The sequence below is a fragment of the Heliconius melpomene genome, chromosome 14, assembly GCF_056956725.1.
Source record: "Heliconius melpomene rosina isolate 202511_hmr_F chromosome 14, ASM5695672v1, whole genome shotgun sequence".
Lineage (NCBI taxonomy): Eukaryota > Metazoa > Arthropoda > Insecta > Lepidoptera > Nymphalidae > Heliconius > Heliconius melpomene.
The window spans coordinates 3,021,104-3,045,125 of NC_140402.1; the positions used below are offsets into that span (position 1 = coordinate 3,021,104).

At 31.3% G+C, this 24,022-nt stretch overlaps 3 protein-coding genes and 1 non-coding gene across 4 annotated transcripts; 2 read left to right on the plus strand and 2 right to left on the minus strand.

Moving 5' to 3' along the window:
* On the plus strand, positions 1–869 carry LOC146531958 (uncharacterized). Its single transcript, XM_085197217.1, has 3 exons — positions 1–223; positions 303–455; positions 539–869. The coding sequence occupies exons 1-3, from the start codon at positions 38–40 to the stop codon at positions 812–814; spliced, it is 615 nt and encodes a 204-aa protein (XP_085053343.1). The 5' UTR covers positions 1–37; the 3' UTR covers positions 815–869.
* A 1,512-nt stretch (positions 870–2,381) lies between these two features.
* On the minus strand, positions 2,382–7,415 carry LOC146531959 (protein PRRC1-like). The gene is made up of 9 exons (XM_085197214.1): positions 7,284–7,415; positions 6,904–7,064; positions 6,739–6,833; positions 6,526–6,644; positions 6,068–6,214; positions 5,434–5,536; positions 4,640–4,810; positions 3,896–4,085; positions 2,382–3,573 (listed from the first exon to the last, which is right to left on the minus strand). The coding sequence occupies exons 2-9, from the start codon at positions 7,054–7,056 to the stop codon at positions 3,445–3,447; spliced, it is 1,107 nt and encodes a 368-aa protein (XP_085053340.1). The 5' UTR covers positions 7,057–7,064; positions 7,284–7,415; the 3' UTR covers positions 2,382–3,444.
* A 214-nt stretch (positions 7,416–7,629) lies between these two features.
* On the plus strand, positions 7,630–20,853 carry Snx1 (sorting nexin 1). Its single transcript, XM_085197213.1, has 11 exons — positions 7,630–7,845; positions 8,337–8,444; positions 9,048–9,291; positions 9,575–9,760; positions 10,241–10,362; positions 11,631–11,730; positions 17,054–17,160; positions 17,673–17,789; positions 18,182–18,301; positions 18,928–19,080; positions 19,668–20,853. The coding sequence occupies exons 1-11, from the start codon at positions 7,756–7,758 to the stop codon at positions 19,716–19,718; spliced, it is 1,398 nt and encodes a 465-aa protein (XP_085053339.1). The 5' UTR covers positions 7,630–7,755; the 3' UTR covers positions 19,719–20,853.
* On the minus strand, positions 16,530–16,647 carry LOC146531961 (U5 spliceosomal RNA). Its single transcript, XR_014878769.1, has one exon. It is a non-coding gene; the product is annotated as a U5 spliceosomal RNA (small nuclear RNA).
* Positions 20,854–24,022: the final 3,169 nt, after the last annotated feature.

Below are 24,022 nucleotides of genomic sequence, written 5' to 3' on the forward strand. Positions count from 1 at the left end.
TTAATTAATTCCTTATTTTTTAGCAAAAAAAATCAAAATGAAATTCTTCATCGCCTTCGCCGCCATCGTGGCAGTAGCTGTCGCTCGTCCAGGTTCGAATGTCTGGACTCTTGAGGAATTATCTCAAGCTCTTCAGAACCCCAATATCAACCCAGCTGTCGTTCCTTACCTCGAAGCCGCCTTGAACCAAGTTATGGATGCTCTCTTCGCTGGACAACAAGTTGTAAATATTTGTTTTTTTTATATTCTGTAGTTTATAAAATTAGTTGTGAAAAGAAAATAATTATTATATGACTTTACAGGAATCTGTTTACGTACCACTACCAGCTCATCTTGCAATCCCTGATAACAAGCCTGTTGCTGTCTTGGAACCTGAAAACGTCGCAGAAATCCCTGCCCCAGCTTCCGGATCTCCACTTGTTCAGATCATCGTAAACGTTAACAACAAGCAACAGGTTAGTCATTTGTTTATTTACTAGCATTACAAATATTTAAATATGGATCATATAGATATAAAATATAAATTATTTGTCAACAGGAAGTCTCTATTCCCGAGCCCATTGCCACTCCGGTCCAAATTGTTGACGAGGCTCTAGTCGTCCCAGAAGCTGTACTCCAACCTGAAGTTAACCCTATTGACGTGATTGCTATCAACCCTATCGTCCCCGTTCCAGCTGAAGTAGTCGAGGAAGTTGAAGTTGTCCAGAGACCTGAAATTAACCCCATCGATATTGTTGCCGTCGCCGCCGTTGAATCTTGGGGACCTGATGGTTCTTTACTGCCCGTTAACGCTATTGACGTTGGACCCATGTAAAATGCCATTAAATATTGGAATTTTCGATTAAATTTGATAAGTCACGCATAATAAATTCAGTGTTTTATTAAATTCGATAATGCATTATTTTAATTTATTATTGCATATTGTTGTGTTGAACCTTATTAATATAGGTATATTTCCTATATTAAAAACAAACATTTTACTTACTTATAGGACCCAAAACAATGATTTTTAATTTTAATATTACCGATGAAAAATACCAATACCCTACAGAAAATGGAGAACACAGTTATTTAAAACTAGGTCCCCTTTGCCTACCCTGATGTGTGCGGGATTCAGCGTGAAGATTAAAAAAATGGTTTGTTTAGTATTGTCATAATCAAACGCTAGCGCCTTTGAAACTACCGTGCAATTGTGATAAGATTAAGTAAGTAATCCCTAATCAAATTATATGTGGGAAAAACCTGAATAATAAAACAAATTGCCTTTGTAGTTTTATATTAGAAAGAAATATAGTTTTTATTAAAACTAAAAAAATACACTTTAATCGTGCACTATTATAGGAGCTTAAACTTGAGTTGTGTCCTCCAACTAACCTTTGAAGAGTTCAACTATTCAGGTTCTGGCTCCATCAACAGACCAGCTCGATATTATTGGACTCTCACCTAAGCTACGTACCTCTAAATTCCAAATTTTATGATGATTACAATGATACAATTATAACAAGGGTTTAAAACTTTTCACATTGCATATTTAGTAGCAGAACTCAACGCCGCGTTTTGCCGCGATACTAGAGCGAAGAAATATAAATTAAAAATTTCATCTCCTCGCACTCGAGGAATTGCACTAGAATCGAATCCACAACCCCGCGTTTACTGTCGCACGTTTGTGCTCCTGCGCCTTGGCCTGTATGTCATCTCAACTATGGATATCGATGTCATTTAATCCTAAAATATGACAAACTAAGGGTAAAAACTATGTAGTAGTAGATAGCTATATAGTAGTAAATAGTTTTACCATTAGATTGGCAAAAGTTCATAAGCAGTAAACTAAAGAAATACATCAATAAGATTTCGGAAAATTTTATTCGGTTATTTATATTATGAACATTGAAATATTTTACATAAATTTATCCGATTCGTTTATTTTAGCTCCACGCTGCATACAACAGGGTAGGCAGAACCTGGGAACCTGGTGTTAAGACGTTTCCGTTCCCCAGTTTCCACAACTTCTGGAAGAGGATGTTGTGTGGCGGAGTTAACGCCACGTACACGACTGGCTTTAATTTATTTTTTATACTTAGCTTCACACTTTATCCCTAGCAGGGTAGCCGCAAACGCTACGGTCTGTACATACATCTTTCGCCTCGTCCACTGTCATCAACCTCTTCATACATGCCCTCTGGGGAGTCCTCATGCTTTTTATGGGACCTTCCTTCAGTATCTTTGATACTGTAGTTTGTTAGTGTTCAACTTTACTATTATTATTTTCCAATATTTATTTCATTACATTATAAAGACGTTAACTCAATTTAAAATTTTCATAAGTATGACATAAATATATTGGGATAAATCAATAAATATTTAAAAAATAAAACAAATCATCGAAGTAATTCAGCCTTTAATAGATAATCTTTAAAATGTTATTTTAATTATGTATATCTAATATTATATATATATTACTTAAAACTAAATAAATGTCTTTATATATTTTGTGCCTACCTGCAACAATAAAAACATTTATACATTGTTTATTAATATATTTTATTATTTATTAATTATATATATTTTTAATTTGGCATAAAACCCTATTGGATCTCATACTAATATGATTTCCAGACATAGTGTTGATTGGCGTAATTCAACGTCGCAATTTGGTCTCGCTAGAGCGGGGAAATTAAATAATTAATTAAATTATTCAAAAAACAAATTATTCATCTAACTGCCAAATTAAGCTAAGAATCACAATACAATAGTTAAGTTCAACTTCTTTATAACAATTTCTAACATAGCAGTATTTAATACTAAGCTATACATTTATAAATTGAAACTAACAATTAGATATTTTTAAAACAATGTTTAACAAAATAACTATTATTTACTTAATTATAATTGAATATTATAATATTAAACTTTGATATGTGTATGGACATTAGCACTAGCAACATTTTAAAATAGAATAAAATAAAATATTTCGTTATATATTCCCAATATTCTTATATAAGACCAAGTAGTAGGTATTTTGTGTAAATGTATGGCACAATATTTACATTAGATCTTAATTTTGTTTCATAACATTTATTTATTGTGCAAATTTTAATTAGACCGTTATAGGCTACCTAAATCTTACTACTAAAATGGAAATTGAATTTGTTGATTATAATCACATAATATAAGTTAAATATTAATTTGAGATTTTTATAAACTGGGATTGGTACAGATGTACTTTTTATATCAAGATAATATGTATGTATACATAATAATTTTATTGTATATCATATAGAACCTATCAGAACAAACCTCCTTTAGACCTCTTCTAGACGGATAGTCCATTTAATTCCATAAGGTTTTTAAACTTAATGTTTATTTTTAAACATAATAATATACCTACTTTATCTTAGAACAATACTCACATAACATAATTATATAATTTCTAATATATAACATTTATTGTGGTTCATCTGCTGAGACGGCCAATAACTTTTTATAGGAACCAGCAAGTGATCTAGCTGATAGAAGTAATATTTCTCTTCTTGATACACCCGTGGACGCTTCTTGCCATTGCGTGTGTGGTACCTGAATGGTTTATATAAAAATATTTAAATAACAATTGAGTTCTTACTTATATAGGTGACAATAAAAATATGATATTGTATTTTTAAGAAATTGACTTCACTTATTACATACATATTGGTGGGCGTAGGAATAGGAGAGGGCGGGTGATCTATGCCCACCACAGATAATGCTAAAAAAAATTCGCCGAAAACAAAAACACATTTATATTAAAAATTTTGTTTAAATCTGAATGTAAAATCCAGACTACACTGGGCAATGGAGTGTTTTAACACTAGATTCCTTCTGCTACCCTGCTATGTGCGGGACAAGTATATCCAAATACCTTTAAATTAGCAGCCATTATGGATCCAATAGTAACACTGTATCCGGTCTGTATATGTTCGTAGCTGTCACTGGTCGCTGCACGTATTGCGGCCACGGCAGCTGAAGGCACCGGCGTGGCTTGCGTTTGGGTCTGCAGTTCGATTCCCAGTGACGGCTGGGAGAGTACTAGTAGAGAGAGTTCGTACCATCTGTGAAAATATGGATTGTATTCAATTATGACATAAAATTAAAAAGGTATTGTAAAAAACATATAATTAAGAAAGAAAAATAATTATTATATTCAACAAATAGAAAAGTATGTAGATATTCTGTACTAATATTATAAGAGTGAAGAGTTTGTTTGATTAAGCGCGCTCATCTCAGGACTCTACTATGTTAAAATTGAAAAAATATTTTTTTATAGGAAAGTCCATTTATCAAGGAAGGCTAATAGAAAAGAAATAAAATTTGTAATTGCTCATATACAGTTGTTACGACTACGAAGGCGAAGCCGCGGGTAAAATCTAGTTAGTTATATAATTCTTCTTTACATGTAATTCTCACCTGTCTTCCTAAAGGGGTGAGCAGATTCACATGAAATTTTGTATGTAAAATTCAATGAATTAAAAAATGAAAAATTAAATGGACTATCAGATCCAGTAGACAAACTTCACACACTTAGGAAAGAACTATTTTACTATGTAGAACTATTTCTTTGTATACAGAATTACAGATTAAATTTAAAAACAAACAAATAGAATACCTATCAGCAACAGTCTCCTGTATGAAGCCTTCTACAGCCAACACTGGCACGTTGTTAGTTAAGTCTGAATGGACTGATCGTATATAGGCTATGCGTTGTTTAGCCGCGGCGTATGCAGACGCATAGCCCACTGGCTGGGCCGCTGTCACGTCACTTTGGGCTGGATGGCCACTGGAAATTTGGAAATTATTGGAAAAATTAATGATATATATTTTTTTAAAGCAGACTAGGCAAAGGCCACCTTTTTTTCAGTCATTTCATTTCTCAATTAAGATTAAGCAACCATAAATATTTCTATGAAAAAGTGTGTAAAAAATTTTTTTTATGCTGCATATTACAAGGTAGGCAGAGGGAACACGTCGTTTAGACACTCCTTTGCCCATGCACCGCTCACTTTTCGAGACATTGCCGATGGAGTGGCAAAACTCAATGCCGCACATTGTCCTGTTTTCAGAGTGTATAAGCGAAAGTAACTTGTTAACACAAATGGGAATCGAACCCTCAATCCCCACATTCACAGTCAGCTGCTATTCTGCTGCTCCACGACGATCTCACAAAATTATTGTTATGCAACTTAAATTACCTGTAGTTCTTAAACGCGACAATTGTTGGTTTCATTTCCAGTTAGGGGGAATAAAATATTTAATATTTTCATTACCACACTTCAACATGCAATGCCTCAAGAATTCAGCAGAAAGTGAAAGAAAAGAGTGTCTGTACACTAGATTTGCAGATTCCCTAACCTGCAATTTAAAGGATGCAATGTGAAACTAAAGAAGCAAAAACAAACTTACATAACTGTTGCCTTCCCGAAAACAGTTTGAAAAGCCTCTCTAACTGGTGATATCTTTCCCTCTTTATCAGATGCAACAACCACACATAAATCACCTCCAGTCCCTGCAAACAATTTATATTTTGTTTAATGAAATAGATATTAATTTTGTCACTGATATTTAATAATTCAATTTAACATTCATTTCTAGTTATAGTATTATTATAATTATTATAATAAAGCTAAACATTTTTTCCCTCATATAGCAATGTATGAAAGTTCACACTGCTTTGCCTTATCAACAAGGGGGAAATAGAAATTAATTAAACATCATGGTCCATTTGTGGTCAGTCTCTGACCTATTTTACTAGCGTGTCAGTGTTATAGTGTTTCTTGTATTTAATATAGTAAGATTTTGTTTTTATCTATATAAGTTTTTATCTTTAGTAGATGTCAGCAAATTATTTGTTTTTATATTACTTCTAATTTTATTTGTTTTAATTTAGAAATTAAAGTAGTGTGTATATTTTTAAATAGTTCATTCAGACATAAGAATTTTATTTTATTAATAAAATCATAATGTAAAAAAGAAGATAAAAATTTAATTCAATTGAAGATAAAAGAAATGCTTTCAAAACATTTTCAATTCTACATACTTAAGTATTCCTTCATCTGTGGGTCGAGTGTAGTGATCATGGAGTCAACAGAACTTTTGGCTTTCTCTGCAACCCTCTGTAATAAGCCACCTGTAGAAACTGCCCCCTTTACCCATGTGAAAAGACCACTGCCTGGCATTACATTTCCTGTAAGCCGAATAATAATATAATGGTATATTTACAAGCATAACAATAAAGCATAACAAAAAATTTTGAAATAATTGTGAATTTTACAAAGAATTTAACAGTAAAATCATAAAATTTTTTGAAATAAGTAAATTCATATCAAAATTCCAATCATTTAAGAAAATCCATTAATTTTAACAAGAACTACCTAGATTTGGATAATGAAGTAATAAACATTTTAATAAGTATTCAGTTTTATTATTGATAAACTATTTGATGATTTTTATCTATGACTACAATATGTTCAGTTAAAATGCAAAATAAATGCTTACCAATTTGATCAATTTCTGACGAAGATTCAGGTAAAGATTCAGGGGATAAAGTGGTTAATGAATCTTCTGGAGATCTTATGGGTAATGTAGGTTCTCCTTTTGACAATGGAATAGCAGGACTAAAACAAATTTTGTAAGAAAGTATTAAATAACATACAATGTTTTAATGTTTGGTTGAAGAAATTGGATAGGATAAATTACAATTAAAAATACCTAAATTTCTCTGGACTTTCAGGAGACTGCTGAGGTGGTTTTGGTTCTGCATTTTGGCTAATTTCTGTCACTGTTACTGGTACAACTTGAGCTGGCTAAAATTTATATATTTTTAAGTCTTGTGAAATTTTTAAATGAAAAATGATATGAAAGTTGTGATATTACCGGCTCAGCAGTTTGAGCGACTGGTATTACTGGTGTTGGAACTGTAGTAACAAAGTTGGGGAGCTGCGTAGGCGGCGCAACATTTGATAAAAGATTGCCACTGGTAGTAATAATGGGCGCTGAAGGAATTTTAGCCTTTTTTTCAGTATTCATGGTTGAACCTGTAATTTTTTTTTTTAAAAGTAGGTAGCTTATACTGATATTGTAGTAAAGATAATGTCTTTCTTTTCTCCGTTTTCACATCTGGCCAGTTACACTTTTAAAAAAAATTGCCGATAGAAAAAATAATTATTTTTCGCAGTGCTGTAAAGTAATTGATTAATAAATCCTCATAAAATTTTAAATACTTTATTACTTAAAGATATCTATTAAATATTTACCTCTATAGAAACAACGACATTAACAATAATAAATACCCAAATATTGTTTTGGTTGCGAAATATTGACATTTACTATGGACTAGCAACTGTCATCTATGTTGACGTGTCAGTCCAACAGATTTGTAGTAGATTTATATTATTGTTTTAAAATATGATTAAATTAATTAAAATCTCTTAGTTTTAATCCAGATTTCGCCAAGCATAAATTAAATTTCAGTTAATGTTATAGTCGCTACAAGATTCATTGATTGCAGATGAGACATAACGGTACTCCAGATTTAGCTTTTGCTTCTTAAAACAAACAAATAATAAATCTGTACGGATGAGACATCTCATCTGTCATTTGCGTTGAATTTAAATGTCATTAGAGCTACTATTCATTTCGGTGTAGTTATCTTGCCGTTTTCACAATTGATAACGGCGTTAATACGTTTAGCAACTTATTGTGGAATATAATTAAAATCGTTGAACCATGTCGGAGGTATCCGATGCACCGTTCAGTACCGTTGAGATCAACAACGAGAATAACGAGGACGAAGACCTTTTTGCTTCTGCGGTCCAGGTATCTTATAGGAATCTGTTTTAATTACATTACTTGTGTTAGTTCAACAGTCAGGGGCGTCACCGTCCCCTAAGTGACGCCCCTTTGTGTATTTTTATTTATATGACTTCGGCGTCGCAATTGTAAAAATTGAAGACGATAAATTAGTTACATTGTAATTATTAATTCTATAATTTGATTATTAGTATATATATTTGTACTGGATTCTGATACGAATTGTGTAAAAAAACTCGATTTCCAATGCATTCTTAATGCTTGTTTTGGTATCATGAATAGTTCAATGCACTAAAAACCTTGCAGACTAGCCAAACAACTTTATGTATACAATGTTTTCTCTTTACATTACATATTTGTTTCTTTATTTACATAAATAATATCATATTCATATATTACTAAAGAGCAGAAAATAAGAACTAGGTGTGTCAAGACCACTAGGTAGTATAAATATTAGTTTAAATATTACTAATATTATTTTGTTTTTAAAATTTTAGGAAGTAAGCTTAGATCCTGAAGTAAATGGTGCTCAAGAGAGCTTAGAAAAAGCTTCAATAGAAGATATCTCAACACCTGCCACTATGGCTAGCCCAATTATGGAAGAGGTAATTCTATTATTTTAATGTATTCAATTTTAAATTACAATTAGTAAATTTCATTTTAACTAAAATAAATTTAATAACTTGACGGACTCTTTAAATATTAAGTTACTAATTATAATTAAGTAAATATAGGATATGATTACACATAGTCTTTTTTATGAACTTACATTTATGGAAAAACTAGCTTTTAATGTAAATAAACAACATATACTGTCACAGCAGTAGTACAGTTTTGTTATTAACTTAAATACAGAAAGAGTTATTAAATTTGTGTGATCTTGTCTACTTAAAAGTTAATTTTATTGCATTTTATAAAGTGTAGCAGGATTGGTAGTAAACCTAGTGTTAAGATACTCCATTAAAATTGAAGACTTTACATTTTGCACATCTTTAAATAAACTATATTTTTTATTTATTTTTTCTATCTGTGCAATAAAGAATTATTATTATTATTTGCAACAAAATATAAATTATTATAATAAAATTAGGGGCCCAACCCACAGCCATCTAATTTTCAATCAAATTTCTTATTTGCTTTTCCACTGGGCTGCAATGGCCTTATATATTTAACTAGGTATATGAATGTTTTAATTTTTTCAAATCCAGATAGCAACAGAACGTGCAAACAATATCATAATATCAGTAACAGAGCCACAAAAAATAGGAGAGGGCATGAGTTCATATGTGGCATACCGTGTGCTCACTAAAACAAACATGCCAATATTTAATCGACATGAGTTTGCAGTGCTACGTAGATTTTCTGATTTTTTGGGACTTCATGAAAAACTAGTAGAAAAATATTTACGATCCGGAAGAATTATACCACCTGCACCTGAAAAAAGTATTGTTGGTGAGTTTGAATATAAAATAATAAATTGTATAAAATTAAACACAGAAAAAAAATTGTGCAAATTGCTTCAGTGCAAATTTTTAATGAAATCAACCAAAAGGATTTTAATTTATCGTGACTAACGTGATTTAAAACAGCCTCCCTAGATAAATAGTTTTCCCAACCCAAAGAGATTTTTTTCTTTAAGAGTTCCTGATATTAGTGCATTAATTTGAACAAATTCTCCAACATTACATAATATACTAAAGTAATTAATATAAATATTTTATTAATTTCCTTTCAGGTACAACAAAACTAAAAATGACATCCACACCATCTACAGAGAGTGCAAACGGTACTAGCACATCAGGTGGTGTACAATCACAGTTTGTGGAACGACGACGGGCAGCATTAGAACGATTTCTTAATAGAGTCGCTCAGCATCCTGTACTGTGTATTGATCCCGATTTCAGAGAGTTTTTAGAATCAGGTATGTTTTTTAGTTGCACACTTCACATTGTGGATTGCATAGTGGAACTATCCCCCAGCTTTGTCGTGTTACCAGAGTAAGAAAATTAAAACATATACTTTCTCCAGGAGGGAATTTAACCTACAATGTGTGCGCTGCACTATGACAACCTCATCTTAAGAAATTATACAGATATTTGTATAAAGGATTTAGACTTTTTTCATATACTTGTGTGGTTCATTTAAAAAGTTAAGTTTTAGGAATAAGTTTCTTTTATGTTAGTTTATTGTTTAAGTAATTCTTTTAAATAGTTTATTTTTTATTATAAATATGATATAAATGGACTAAAATTGTAGGTTTTTATTCCACTGGGGAGTGGATTTGTTATTTGGCAAGTTGATAATGTTATTTGGTCATTTCTGTTTGTTTAACACAATCCAGGTAAGCCAAAAATCAAAAGTCAGTATTATTTTTATTTAATTCTAAAACAATTGATTCCAGATACAGAATTACCGAAAGCAACGAGCACGTCGGCCCTCAGCGGAGCGGGTATGTTGCGTCTGTTTAACAAAGTAGGCGAGACTGTCAACAAGATCACATATAGAATGGATGAATCTGATCCTGTAAGTGGTACTATACAATTTTACTCAAAGCCAGTAATATGTACATTTTCAAAGCCTTCTTAGTAGGCTTAGTGGGATGGTGTCGGCCAATGTCTTCTGGAAGAATAAAGTGGTAATTAAATTGCGGCGTTTAGTACCGCCGGACAACTCCAATGTCTCGAATTTAGACAGAATATGATGTGACTGACGTATGATTCATATTTGTTATCAATGTATGTGTAATTTGGAATCTCGGATGTTTCATTGTTAAGGAAATTTAGGCTTAAAAGATTAGATTTGAAGTGTTATTCTAAGAAATGTTCAAATGTATTGTATAGGAAAAATTGGTTGTTGAGGTTCAATATATACTAGACACCTTTTTAAAAAATTGTCTTGCCTATAATGGCTACTTTAACAACGCCTATATGCTATAGCATGCTAGTGACCTATAATAAGTAACCTTTTTAAATAAAAAAGGATACTTTTAAATGAAGATTAATTTCTCTGAAATAGAAAAAGATCCTATAACAACTCTGGAAAAAAACTATATACTTTTTAAAATACATACATACATTTATTGAAAAATGAAACAATAAAATATGAATTTTTATATTATCATTAGATAGAATCAGACAGGAAAATAATATGCTTGACTTGAGGCCAATTGAGTATGCAGCCCATTAAATAGTTCTTTATATGTATAATAATTGGTACTCATACAATATTCATATAAACAGCATTATTATTAAATTAGCGAATTAATTTTACATTTTTAAATATAAATTCATATTATGGTTATTTACTATCATAATTTATATATGCTATTTTAAAATAACAGTGTATTTTTTATTATTTTTAATTATAAAACAATTTATTGACCAGTTGGTAATAGAATATACATATATACAAAATTAAAATAATCTTCAAATTACATAATAATCATAAAAAAAGATTTTTTTATGTCATTGCCCTATATGTTAATATATCACAAAGTCATAGTACGGACAAGACAATATTATTTGAGTTAAAAGGTCAACACACTAAAATTGTATGCTATTGTAAATTTTAAACCGATTAAATGCAATCAATATAATTATTTAAGTAAATGCAAAATTTAATTACGTATTTATTACGCTAGTTGTATTTTTTACTTGTTGTTAAAAAAGTCTGTCTATAAAGGCGGCGGTTATGAGTTCGATTCCTGCTAGTTAAATGTTTTAAATGAAATTAATTTAAATGAAATATTTATTATTGTTGCAGTAACATTAATTACTTTATCATTATTTCAGTGGTTTGAAGAAAGAATCGCTCGTATAGAATCTCTGGAGAGTGGATTACGTCGTCTCTGCGGCGCTTGCGAAGCATTGGCCACGGAGAGACGGGAACTAGGTAACTATACTTAAATAAAAGTTGATTAATAAAATATTTATTAATTAATTAAACAAATCTATTATCGATATTATTTTATATGGATTAAAGAGACTATATTAGACTAACGCGCCATAGGCACTAGATGACGCAGGTATTGTTTCGGGATTTTTGGTTAAGGTGTTCATTTTTAAAGAAAATTATAAAATTCTATTTTTAATTACGTCTAGTTCAAGTGTAAAACTGCATTGTAATTTATATGGATATTTTTATTCTGAAACCATTTATTTTATTTTTAAATTTAACACGTTGACTGCCAACGCAGTCAGTGTTGACTGACAGCATATTAATATTATATTATGGATTCAAGTATCGATTCTTATCATTCCGCGCTCAGCTATGACGAGTTATCCAGTAGCTCCTTTTGTAGTTTGGATGACCCCAGTTTGTCGCTTGACATAGTTCTGTCGAATGAATTTGCGCCGCTTCATAAAAACTTTAATTTTTGTCACATTAATGCGCAGAGCATCCCTGCTCACTTTTCCGAATTTTATACCACTTTCAACCAACCTAACATCCATGCCGTTTTGATCTCCGAATCTTGGCTAAAACCTTCACTACAATCTACTTGCTTTTCTGTCCCGGACTACGTACTAATAAGAAACGATCGTCTAGAAAGGGTCGGCGGTGGGGTTGCCATATACTTAAAAAGTCACATTTCGTATAAAATCATCTGTCAATCGACTCCTTCACCTGAATCGTGCTTAGAATATATATTTATCGAAATAAACCTAGGAGTAAAGTTTGCCCTTGGGGTTGTGTACTGCCCACCTAATAGTAATTATTTTAATAACTTAGAGATTCTTTTCGAAGATCTTTTAGCTAACTACTCCCATCTTATAATCTCAGGTGATTTTAACACGTGTCTCTTGCGAAATGATACTCGAGCGAGAAAACTTAACTGTATGTTAGAGTCACTTAATTTAAATTTATTACCACTTAACCCTACTCACCACACCAACAATGTTGATACACTGCTTGACCTAATAATCACATCAAATTCTGATCTTGTCTCCAAATTTGGTCAATTTTCTGCTCCAGGTTTTTCTCTCCATGACCTTGTTTTTGCGTCGTTAAAAGTAAAATCACCCAAGCCAAAACCACAAACTCTTTCAATTAGAAGTTTCAACAACCTCAATCATGAGAAGCTTAAGAGCGATGCTTCCTGCATTGACTGGTCGGCGATCGAAGTGTTGTGTTCGATCGATGAGAAAGTTGATCTGTTGACCTCAAACATAACTGGATTGTTTGACAAACATGCACCAATTCAACTCATCCGAATCAAAAACCAACCAGCTTTATGGTTTAACGATGATTTTCGTAAAGCCAGGGCTAAGCGAGATAGGGCTTTTTCAAAATTTAAAAACAATCGATGTGATCTCAATTGGTCCATTTATAAGGCTGCAAGGAATCAGTGTAACCAGTTGGGTAGAAAATTAAAACGCCAATACATCTTTAATAAAATACGCAATTCTTCTCCCGAAGCGACTTTAAAATTTTTAAAGTCCCTCGGTATTGGCAAACTTTCATCTTCCTCAATTAATCCTGATCTTAATTTGAATGTCCTGAATATGCATTTTTCATCATCTTCTGCCCTTGATATTAGTGTTAAATCCTGTACTCTTTCTGAAATTCACAGTTTGCCGAAAATTAACCTCCCTACCTTTACCTTTTCTTCTATCAGTGATAATGATACCAAGAAAACCATTCTAGCTATCTCCTCTAAAGCAGTAGGATCTGACGATATTAGTCGTGGTATGATCACCCTTATTTTACACATCCTTGTTCCTGTAATAACCCACATTATTAATTTTTCTTTTTCCTCTAGTCAGTTTCCCGTGATGTGGCGCAAGGCATTTGTTCTCCCACTACCTAAAATATCTAATCCTACGCTACCGTCACATTTTCGTCCCATTTCTATCCTACCTTTCCTCTCTAAAATTCTAGAATCCACCGCTTACCAACAAATCTCTAGGCATTTTTCTAAATACAATCTATTAAACCCTCTACAGTCCGGATTTAGAACTGGTCACAGCACCACTACTGCTTTACTGAGAGTCACTGAAGACGTTAGATCAGCAATGGAAAATAAGCACTTAACTGTGCTTATTTTAATAGATTTCAGTAATGCATTCAATGCCGTAGACCATGATCTTCTTATTGCACTCTTATCCGGCGCTAACGTCTCCAGCACAGCTTTACAATGGTTTTCGTCTTATCTTCAGGGGCGTCGGCAGTCGGTTCGTGTAGGCCAGACCTCTTCTGACTGGCATGATGTGACAGCTGGTGTCCCTCAAGGCGGTATTCTATCTCCTCTTCTTTTTTCATTATTCATTAACTCCATCACTTCCGTTATAACCTCTCGATACCATCTTTATGCTGATGACTTGCAGCTTTATGAACACGCTAGTGTAGATAATATTGTTGGTGTTGTTAATTCTCTTAACAATAATCTTCGTAACATTTCGATTTGGTCGTTCAAATACGGAATAAATGTTAATCCTGACAAATGTCAGGCTATAATTATCGGCAGCTCGCGACAGCTAGCCAAGCTCGATTACAGCAAACTGCCCAACTTAACTTATAATGGCACGGTCATCAATTTCACCACCACTGTAAAAGACTTAGGTATTATAATTGATAATAAATTAACTTGGAGCAATCATGTGGCAGATATGTCCCGCAAAATTTACGCTTCCTTGCACTCAATGGTGCGCCTCAAAAATTTCTTACCTGTGCAGACCAAACTACAGTTGGTCAATACCTTGCTGCTTCCTATTATTGATTACGGTGATGCTTGCTCCTTGGATATGAATAAAGAACTGGTAAACAAGCTCGAGCGGATACTCAACACTTGTATACGCTTTATTTATAACCTCCGCAAGTATGACCGTATATCATCTTATAGGAGGCAGCTTGGCTGGCTTTCTGTGGCTGATCGCAGGAAGTCTAGAGTCCTTTGTTTACTTTACTCCATCCTCTTCAATCCTCAGTCTCCCACTTATCTATCTTCTGACTTTTCCTTCCTTTCCTCTTTCCACGATACATCCTTACGTTCCCAATCCAATTTTATGCTGTCCACACCCCGGCATACGTCAGGGTTCATGTCTGACTCCTTTGCGGTCGCCGGTGTCAGGCTATGGAATGAGCTACCCGAGCCCATAAGAAAAGCTCCCTCTCGTGAGGTATTCAAGCGCCGGGTAAAAGAGTATTTTTTTAAAAATAACATAAATATATAATATTCATCTATTTAATTAATTGTATATATTGGAGTATATATGGTATGCTATATTATTATATGGTTTATATTTTTATGTATTTTTTTTTTTTTATTTCTTTTATTTATAATATCCGTAATATTTTATTATAATTATATATTATATGTATAACTATTTATTATATGTATATTTATATATTTATTGGATGTGTATGTATGTATATGTATGTATATTTTACTTCTGCACACCTGCATACTTATTATCCCACATGACAAGGTCGGCTGGGAGAGAATGCTTTTAGCGTTAAGCCCGCCTTTTGTACATTGTTTTTTTGTAATTTTGTGCAATAAAGTATATATAAATAAATAAATATCCCTGCAGGCCAAGCCAAAATCATAGTTCTATCCAAATTCAAAGCAAATATTTTGATATAAATCCGTTTATTCATTTGCTATCATATGGGGGGATCATTTCCTTTCAAGTCCTTTCATTTTTTTCTGTTATTAGTGGGCCACGTGGGTCCATGAATATGTCTTTCAGTTTGATATAGAGATGGGCGTTTTCGTTTTTTTCCGTTAACGGTTATGAAACCGATACATGGTTTTCGTCGATATCTAAAACGGTTTCCAGATATCGTTTTTTTTCGAATTGTCAATAAACGCAAAATCATAATTATAACATTATAATATCATAATAAATATATGTAATTAGTATTACATATAAATAAAAACTATAATCAAATGTAAAAAAAAACAATATTTAGTAAATAAATTGAAATAATATTAAAATACAAAATCATATCCAAATTTCAACTTTATTCATTTATTTAGAAGTTCGATTTCATAACGACGAAATAATAACTTGTAGATGTAATGTAAGAAAACCGCCGATCTGTTAGTTAGTTAGTTATCGGGTATTCGCTTCATTTCTTTTACACCCGTGAAGAATATACCGATAGAAAGAGAGGTAGCGAATATCAGTTTATCAGATTTTCGCCTTATCTCATTTACGCCCGTTCGGAATAAGTTACTTAGAAAGAGAGGAAGTTAGTTTTAATATAAAACCGTTTGACGTTTCAAAACTTTTGCGTTATTACGGTTTTGTTCAGATCACATCTATGTTGAGTTTTAAGTATATGTAAAAACGGTTTTCTAAAAACATATATCGATACGTTATGTTTTCCTTAACATATCGATTTTAAGTTAAGTTTTGATATATCGAACTCATCCCTAGTTTGCTATCATAGGGATATTGAATTTTTCTAATTTATTTTTTTTTTCGTTTTTTCAAAAACCAACTTAATTTGGAATTATTAGTGGGCCACGTGGGTCTATGAATATGGTTGTTAGTTTGTACCCTACCTGTGTATGAACAAATCGAATCGAATTCTCCTGAAAATTCTCCGCGGTCAGCACAGACCGACATGGCCCCCGAACGGAAAGTAATTATCGACCCTCGCAGACCGACATGGCCCGTAACGGACAACGGGAAGATGCATCTTTCCGTTGGCGTTGAATGTACTGAAGTTTTATAGTATTTATAATCTTGCCCAGAAGGCAAGATTTTCAAAAATATGAAAGACTCATTTGAGTGTTCCCCTCCACGGAAATCTTTAGTAAAAGGCGAAAGATTTATACGTTTTGAAGGGAAACCAGAGATAATTTTCGTCCAAGTACTAAAATTACTTACGTTTTCATAATAACATTTCGATAGCGCGATTCAGAAATGTTACTAAATGGTACAGCGCCATCTATTGGTGGATGTGATGATATTAAGTAACATTGGTTGTACTAGTATCTTATCTAATTATCTATTGATTGTTATAAACTTATAAATATTTATTATGATTGTTACTAAAATATCGTATAATTAGTAAATAATTTTCTTTTTTATTTATTTAATCTAAATTAATTAAATTTAAAACGTGCATAGATAAAATTCTAACTTTTGTTACTCCTGTTGTATGTTTTCAAATTTTTTTATACGATATCTTAAAAAGAATATTTTCTTTTCTAAGCGTGCAATAAAACTTCAAAAATATTAAAAGTATAGTACTTTTATCATAGCGAGTCGTGCCCACGACGCAGCGCGCGCCATAGCCGCAGCCGCCGCCGCCGACCCCCACCCGCCGCTCTCGCGCGCTCTCTCATATCTCTCCGATTTACATGAAAAGGTAAATGTTAAGATAAAGATATTTCGCTTTTATTTGTTTATGGAAATTGAATATTTATTGAAATTCTGAGTAATGAAAACTAATTCTGTCATTTGTTTTTGATGTTGAAATCGACTTGAAATGAATTTTAAGAATTTTGACAAATATATTTTAATTAAATGTGAAAATAGTGAAGTATATTGTCCTGCAGCGTACATTTGATATCCGACGAATTTGATTTTCGGAAACGTTTATATTTAAAAAAAATTCGAGAGAAGAAGAAGAGAAGCGAATCTTAGACACTTTCGTTCCCCACTTACCGCTGAATACCTGAGACATTGCGTGTTGAGTGGCGGAACTCAACGGCGCTTTACCTAATTACCAGAGATGGGAACCGCTTGTGCCTCTGCATGACGGACTCAATACAGTTTTCAAATGAAAAAAATAATAAATGGAAAACTAGAGTAAACTATTTTAAATATTTAAGACATTACTTTAAAATGGAATGTTAATGATATTTTATATAATTTCAGATTGAACATCTAAGGAATGAACAAGCAAACACTGACTTCTATGTTCTCACGGAGCACATAAAAGACTATCTAGGTCTCATCAGTGCTATCAAAGATGTTTTCCATGAAAGAGTTAAGGTATTATACTTTAAATTTATTTATATTTGTTTTTCATGAAGTTTTAATTTTTACATTTATAAAATATGACAAATTTGTTTGGACGGGACAAAAATATAAGTTCAACAGCATATGTGCTTTATATATATATTTTATTTGTATTGATTATATTGTAATATGGTGGACCATCATACATAGCAAAATAATATAATGCTAACATATTATTGTTGTTAATATCACTATCATACTATTACTAGCATATGCCTGTGGCTTCCCTTCTAAGGCTAAATGGCCCTGGTGACCCTTCCTTAATAAAGGAATTATCCAACTGAAAAATTATCAAATCGACTCGGTAGTTCCTGCGATAGCGCGTTCAACTAAACAAACTCTTCAGTTCATATTTTATTAAACAGGTATTCCAAAACTGGCAACACGCAATGATGCAGCTAACTAAGAGGAGAGAAAACAAAGCCAAAGCTGAACTCGCTAACCGTCCTGAGAAAATGGAACAGGCGTCCCATGAAATAATTGATGTATGTAAAACATATAGTAGTAGTTTATTATTTTATTGCATTTTAATAATTAGATTTTAAAAGAAACTGGTTGTGGGTTCGAGCCCCACTTGAGGAAATTAAATATTTATTTAAATTTATATTTTGATTTCTTGCATTCTTGTCGAGGCAAACGTCGTCGTATTCGTATATTAATAGGCGCAGAAGAGAATTAATTATTTTTCGTAAATGTTATATGAACAGGATTTAGAAAAATTGTAAATCATTTATTTTTAATTTTAATTAATTGTAATCTTTTTATTTATATAATATACTAGCGGCCCGCTCGCGGTTTCACCCGCGTGAACTATGTTATTATTAATTTCTGTCTCCATGACTACGTTCTAGTGACGTCTATGCAAAATTTGAGACTCCTAGCATTTGTAGTAATGAAGTTTCATACAAACTTTCGACCCCAAAAACAACCCCTTAGAAGTCGAATATTGCAAATTACCGTCTTAGCGAGCACCTACGTCCTATAAGTAACTCCTATGCAAAATTTGAGATTCCTAGCGCATGTAGTTTCTGAGATTCCGTGATGAGTGAGTGACCTTTCGATTTTATATATATAGATTTTCATTTTACTTTATATTTAACTACATTTCCAGTGGGAAGCAAAAGTAGAGCGCGGTAAACAAGAGTTCGACTCTATCTCTCGCGTCATCAAGAAAGAGTTAGAGAGATGGGAGGAGCTGCGCGTGGACGAGCTGCGGGCCACCGTGTTACGGTACCTGGAGGACCATATGAAGCACGAAGCTCAGGTATGTTAGCTGTCCTTTTCTATCGTAATATTGTTAACACCTTCATCGCATCTGCTAAAAGTACTGAACGTAATTGATTGCAGATAAATCTGAGAAAAAATAAAAAATATTGTTTCATTTATTTAGGCAGAAATAGGTTAGTTATCTTTTTCTTTCCTTCATCTATCAGTATATATATCTTTTCCTCATATACCATCTTTTTTCTTTTTTTATTATATGATTATGCCTGCAGTCCCAATATCCAAAAATGTAATATTTACCAATTAATTTATAATAATTAGCTTTAATAAATTTTAAATATTAATAATTTTGTTCAAAGTAACAACAACAATAAATAATATCATAACTTAGGTAGTTTTATATTCATATACTTGTCCTCAGTAATAGTATTATATTTTTTATGTTTAAACTAATATAATAACTAATATAAAATATAAACTAATATTAAAATATTATTAGGGCTGTTATTATTTAACATGCAATCTTTTCAACATTTACCAGTATGTAAAGAACAGAGTGTCTTGATCACAGTTTTTGCGAGATGCAGCGTTAAGCCAAAAAAATTATATTATTACGTATTTTTCTAGGCAATTCGCTACTGGGACGCATTTCTACCAGAAGCCCGCGCTATCAAATGAGTGCGGCGTCGACGAAAACCTCTCAAAATGCCTTCATAAGAACATTGTTCACTATACATTACCTTAATATTGTTGAAAACCATACATTTTTACACTATTGTCTATTTGTTATATTCATTTATTATTATTATTATTCAATTAAATTATTAATAATATTATATTAGTTAAAGTTGCTTAAAGAAAAAGGAAGGAAGGTGTATGTAATTCTTGAAGTAGCCTTGAATGACGAGCAATTTTAATACTACAATAATAAGAGAAGTGTACATGTCCGAATACATTATTAATATTTAATATTGCTATATTAAACAATATCAGTTTGGATTTTTGAAAAATACTGAGAAATATTATAAAGAAATATTCTCAATAAATATATCAACTTTTTGTTACATATAAGTTTTACATACTATTTCTTCATGTTCAGTAGTTTGTATTTGTTTTGTCAATGTTATCATTCTTTATTTTTATTTCTAAATGAGAAGTAGGCAAGCTTATATTTACTTTGAGATGTTAAATGGAAAATCTCGTTATTTTTTCGTTTTGTTAGAAATTCAGAGAAGTGGTCTCTTACTGCCCTCCATAACCAAACTATATATGAAATTCCAACTTTCAAAGTCGAATGGTTTCGTATATGCGTTGTCAGTCGTTTACTCAGTGACGAAAGAATTTTATATAATGATGTATATAGATTGTCCATGTCTCGAAAACCACATTATCGTCCATTTTTACTTTGTGTATTGATAATATTTTATATATAAATATCCCCCTATATGAAACTAGATACATAATATAAATAATAATAAATTAAGTAAGTGTAATAAATTTCAAAGTAAATTATTATCTAAGAAGTATTCACTTTAAAAATATTCAGTTTAATAGAAAATGTGTAATAATTAACCAAAAAGGTGCACACATTCCACTATGTTCAAAATTTGTATATGTTGTTTTAATATGTTTATATCCTTTAACATATTAAATAATATATTTTCTAGTTATGCTTGCCTACTATATAATATCTGATTTAAGAATAATACTTTAAACTTCAATTCCTTTGAATTTTGGATCACATACTAATCTGCGTAATGTAAATAAGATCTAAATATCAATATAAATACCAAAAAAATTAAATAAATACATAGATCACCATTAAGAATAAATAAATAAAGGTATATAAATCAGAAGCAAATAAAGCCATCTTCAGTCAGTTCAATAATCGGAAAATTATTATATTTTTTTTACTTTCACGTTGTATCACGTGGACTTATGTCTCTCCGTTCCTCATTTTACGCCCAATTTTTGAGACAGTCTTTCCTCAGGAAATGAAAACATTTCATTCGGACCCAACAACCGTCGCGTTTACAGTTACAGTGCAGCCGCTGCGCTACAACGATCTCTAGATAAATAAAACATGTTTTTGTAATAATTCCGGTGACTTTCGACCAAATATTATTAGACTAAAACTGATAAAATTAAATAATCACTTAATTATATAGTAAACAGGAAAAAAAATCATGTTCTGTTTAGATTGAAAAAAAAAATGGATATTGCTGTATTTGCTTCTATATCATATTATAAAATATAAAACTGTAATTTCTTTATTTTTGTTCAAAAATAATATTCATCCATCGTTATAGATAATTATATATGTATAGGCTGTGTCTTACTAATAGAGAAAATGATTCGTTCTATACAAGTCTGACTTTATTTTATTTTTTTATGATTATTATTGTATTTATAGAACGAAGTAACAAAACTTAAAAGGAAAAACCTATCACTATTTATAAATAAGTTGTTTTGAAATATGAATTGTATCCCTAACTTATAATTATTAAGCTTTGGATCACTGAAAACTAATCTTCACCTGCGGTTTGCATGGGCTTGAGACGTAAAATGGAAGATTCTATTTATTGCTGTTCATAGAAAATCTTAAACTACCTACATGTAAAGTAAAATTTTAAGTCTACCCATTTTGGTGAGTGATTTGCCTGTCAGTCACTCGGTAAGGTTTTATATGTACTATCTGTTCTAATATTGTAGTAGTAAGTAATAGCTAAACATTTTTTGTTGAATTATATATTTATCGAGGTTATATATGTATACTCGTATAAGCTATATTATATCACTAATACTATCGATGTAACCCACTTCAGTTGCGGTCGATTCAGCTCTGGCGCTTAGTCAATAAAAAATATCCATTTAACTGCACAGGCAAAGCCGCAGGTAAAAATTAGTTTGAACTTTTGTTTTTTTTATTTGCGACTTCGTTCTACGTATTTATATTATCTTATCATTGGTCCTTTTAGATTGTCAGTTGATTTGTTCAATAACCTCTTAAGATATGAATGTTATAAGAAGTTATTGTATATAATTTTGTATTAGTCTTTAGCTTTTAGCATTATTCATTGATATGGAATGAATCGATTATGGATTTTTTTATATATAAAATGTATGTTACGACGTCATTACTTTTGTGACCCGCTTTGAGGAATATTTCTTTTATAATATATATTTTTCCTTATTCTTATTAAAAACACGGCGTTAAGTTACGCTAGCTAGTAAGCAATTGCTCTTTATAGATCTATAGAATTTACGTGAAAATTAACAAAAATATATATATAAGGCATTCTACCATCCTAGTATTTTAGTCATTACAAAATGGTAGTCTATGAAGAAAAAATAATAGTATGTAAAAACATTATAATATTATATTATTTTTAATAATATTTGACAAGTAAGGGAGATGGCTCAATATTAGAAATCATAGAAAAATCCATAATTGATGTGAGATGGCAGTTTTTTTTTAAATTTAACACCTTGTCTTACGAAATCAAAAAGTGTGTTATATATTGTTTTAGATATAAATAGTTTTATTTTCACAGCTTTGCTTGTGCACAAGAAATACAATGATATAATAAAACATAAAAGATGTTTGGAGTTAATTCGTAACATATAAAAAAACAATATACCATACTTGGTTTTTAAAAAGTAAATATATATGTTTTAGTAAATATGCATAGATTGTAATGTTTACTTATATTAGTAGAATTTCATTAAAATTCAATGTCATTGTCAACTCCAATTAAAAGAATATTTATTTAAATTTATTTCCAGCGTTTGTAAGACAAGGTAAATTATTAGACTTTGCTTAGGATCAGAGAAATTATTTTTGTTATATAATATCCGTATTTGGGTGTAATAGAAAATGCCAACTATATCGCAATTGCAATTTTTTTAAATGTCATTTTTATTTGAGAGTGCGTTGGTGGATGGCAAGAGAGCAGACATCGTGTGGTTCTGCCCCACACACCTCCCCTTCGTCCCGCGCCCCTCCCTTTGGCTCCGTGCCACCCGCTGACAGCCTTCTACCGCCACTGACGCCGGCCGGCACGAGGGGCTCGAACAGTGAAATTATTGTCTACATACTTTGTAAAGTTATATATATATATATATAACTTTATTATTATATATATATATATATATAATATATATATATATATATTATATATATATATATATAATATATATATATATATATATATATATTGTTATATAGCATGTATAGAGTTAATAAAGGCATTTTTTTATTGTAGTTGGCAATTTTCTCATGTATACCCACATTCTGACAAGTAGCACTATATTTTTATAACTGTTTGTTTAAGACATGTATTGTTTTAGAAAATATATTCCAATTTAGATAAGTTAAAAATATTAATTTTAGCCAAAGTACTGGTTTTTATGTCTCTCATATTCAAGTAATTAGTTCTGGAAAAATATTTTTTTTTACAACACACTTTGAAAATTATTGAATGTTCATTAAAAAAATATAATAATAATATAGTTAAGCATTTACTTAAGTGTATTTACAAAAGATTATTTCAGTACTGTGGCTGAAATGTAAACTTATTTATATATTAGGTAGTACGATTAAAAATCTCGAGTCTAATGTATTCATTATTTTTATATTGCCAAATATTTATATAGCGGTAATTTGGTGTAATGAAGAAGATGATTCTAAATAAATATAAACAATGTTGATTTCAAATTATAGAATTGTACTTTATTCCAATTATAATTATTTCTTGAAAACTCGTGTCTTTTATTTCTTTGTAAGTGAACAAACTTCTGTTGTTGATATATGGTGGCTACCTCCGCGTTTATAGTAAGACAATACTATACAAGTTAATAAGACTGATAGCCCTATAACTTATGCGCAGTCTATCTGTGAATCTTTTCCTTCGTATGTTCATATAAATAATATATTGCTCCGATAAGCTTCTGGGGACGTCCCTTGTTCTAGCATATTTCTC

Coding starts and splice junctions, on each gene's coding strand:
- Snx1 (XM_085197213.1), top strand. CDS start 7,756: ATGTCGGAGGTATCCGATGCACCGTTCAGTACCGTTGAGATCAACAAC. Junction 8,445..9,047: donor CTAGCCCAATTATGGAAGAG/GTAATTCTATTA, acceptor TTTCAAATCCAG/ATAGCAACAGAACGTGCAAA. Junction 10,363..11,630: donor GAATGGATGAATCTGATCCT/GTAAGTGGTACT, acceptor TCATTATTTCAG/TGGTTTGAAGAAAGAATCGC.
- LOC146531959 (XM_085197214.1), bottom strand. CDS start 7,056: ATGAATACTGAAAAAAAGGCTAAAATTCCTTCAGCGCCCATTATTACT. Junction 6,215..6,525: donor GTCAGAAATTGATCAAATTG/GTAAGCATTTAT, acceptor TTCGGCTTACAG/GAAATGTAATGCCAGGCAGT. Junction 4,811..5,433: donor TTCGGGAAGGCAACAGTTAT/GTAAGTTTGTTT, acceptor CCAAATTTCCAG/TGGCCATCCAGCCCAAAGTG.
- LOC146531958 (XM_085197217.1), top strand. CDS start 38: ATGAAATTCTTCATCGCCTTCGCCGCCATCGTGGCAGTAGCTGTCGCT. Junction 224..302: donor TCTTCGCTGGACAACAAGTT/GTAAATATTTGT, acceptor ATGACTTTACAG/GAATCTGTTTACGTACCACT. Junction 456..538: donor ACGTTAACAACAAGCAACAG/GTTAGTCATTTG, acceptor ATTTGTCAACAG/GAAGTCTCTATTCCCGAGCC.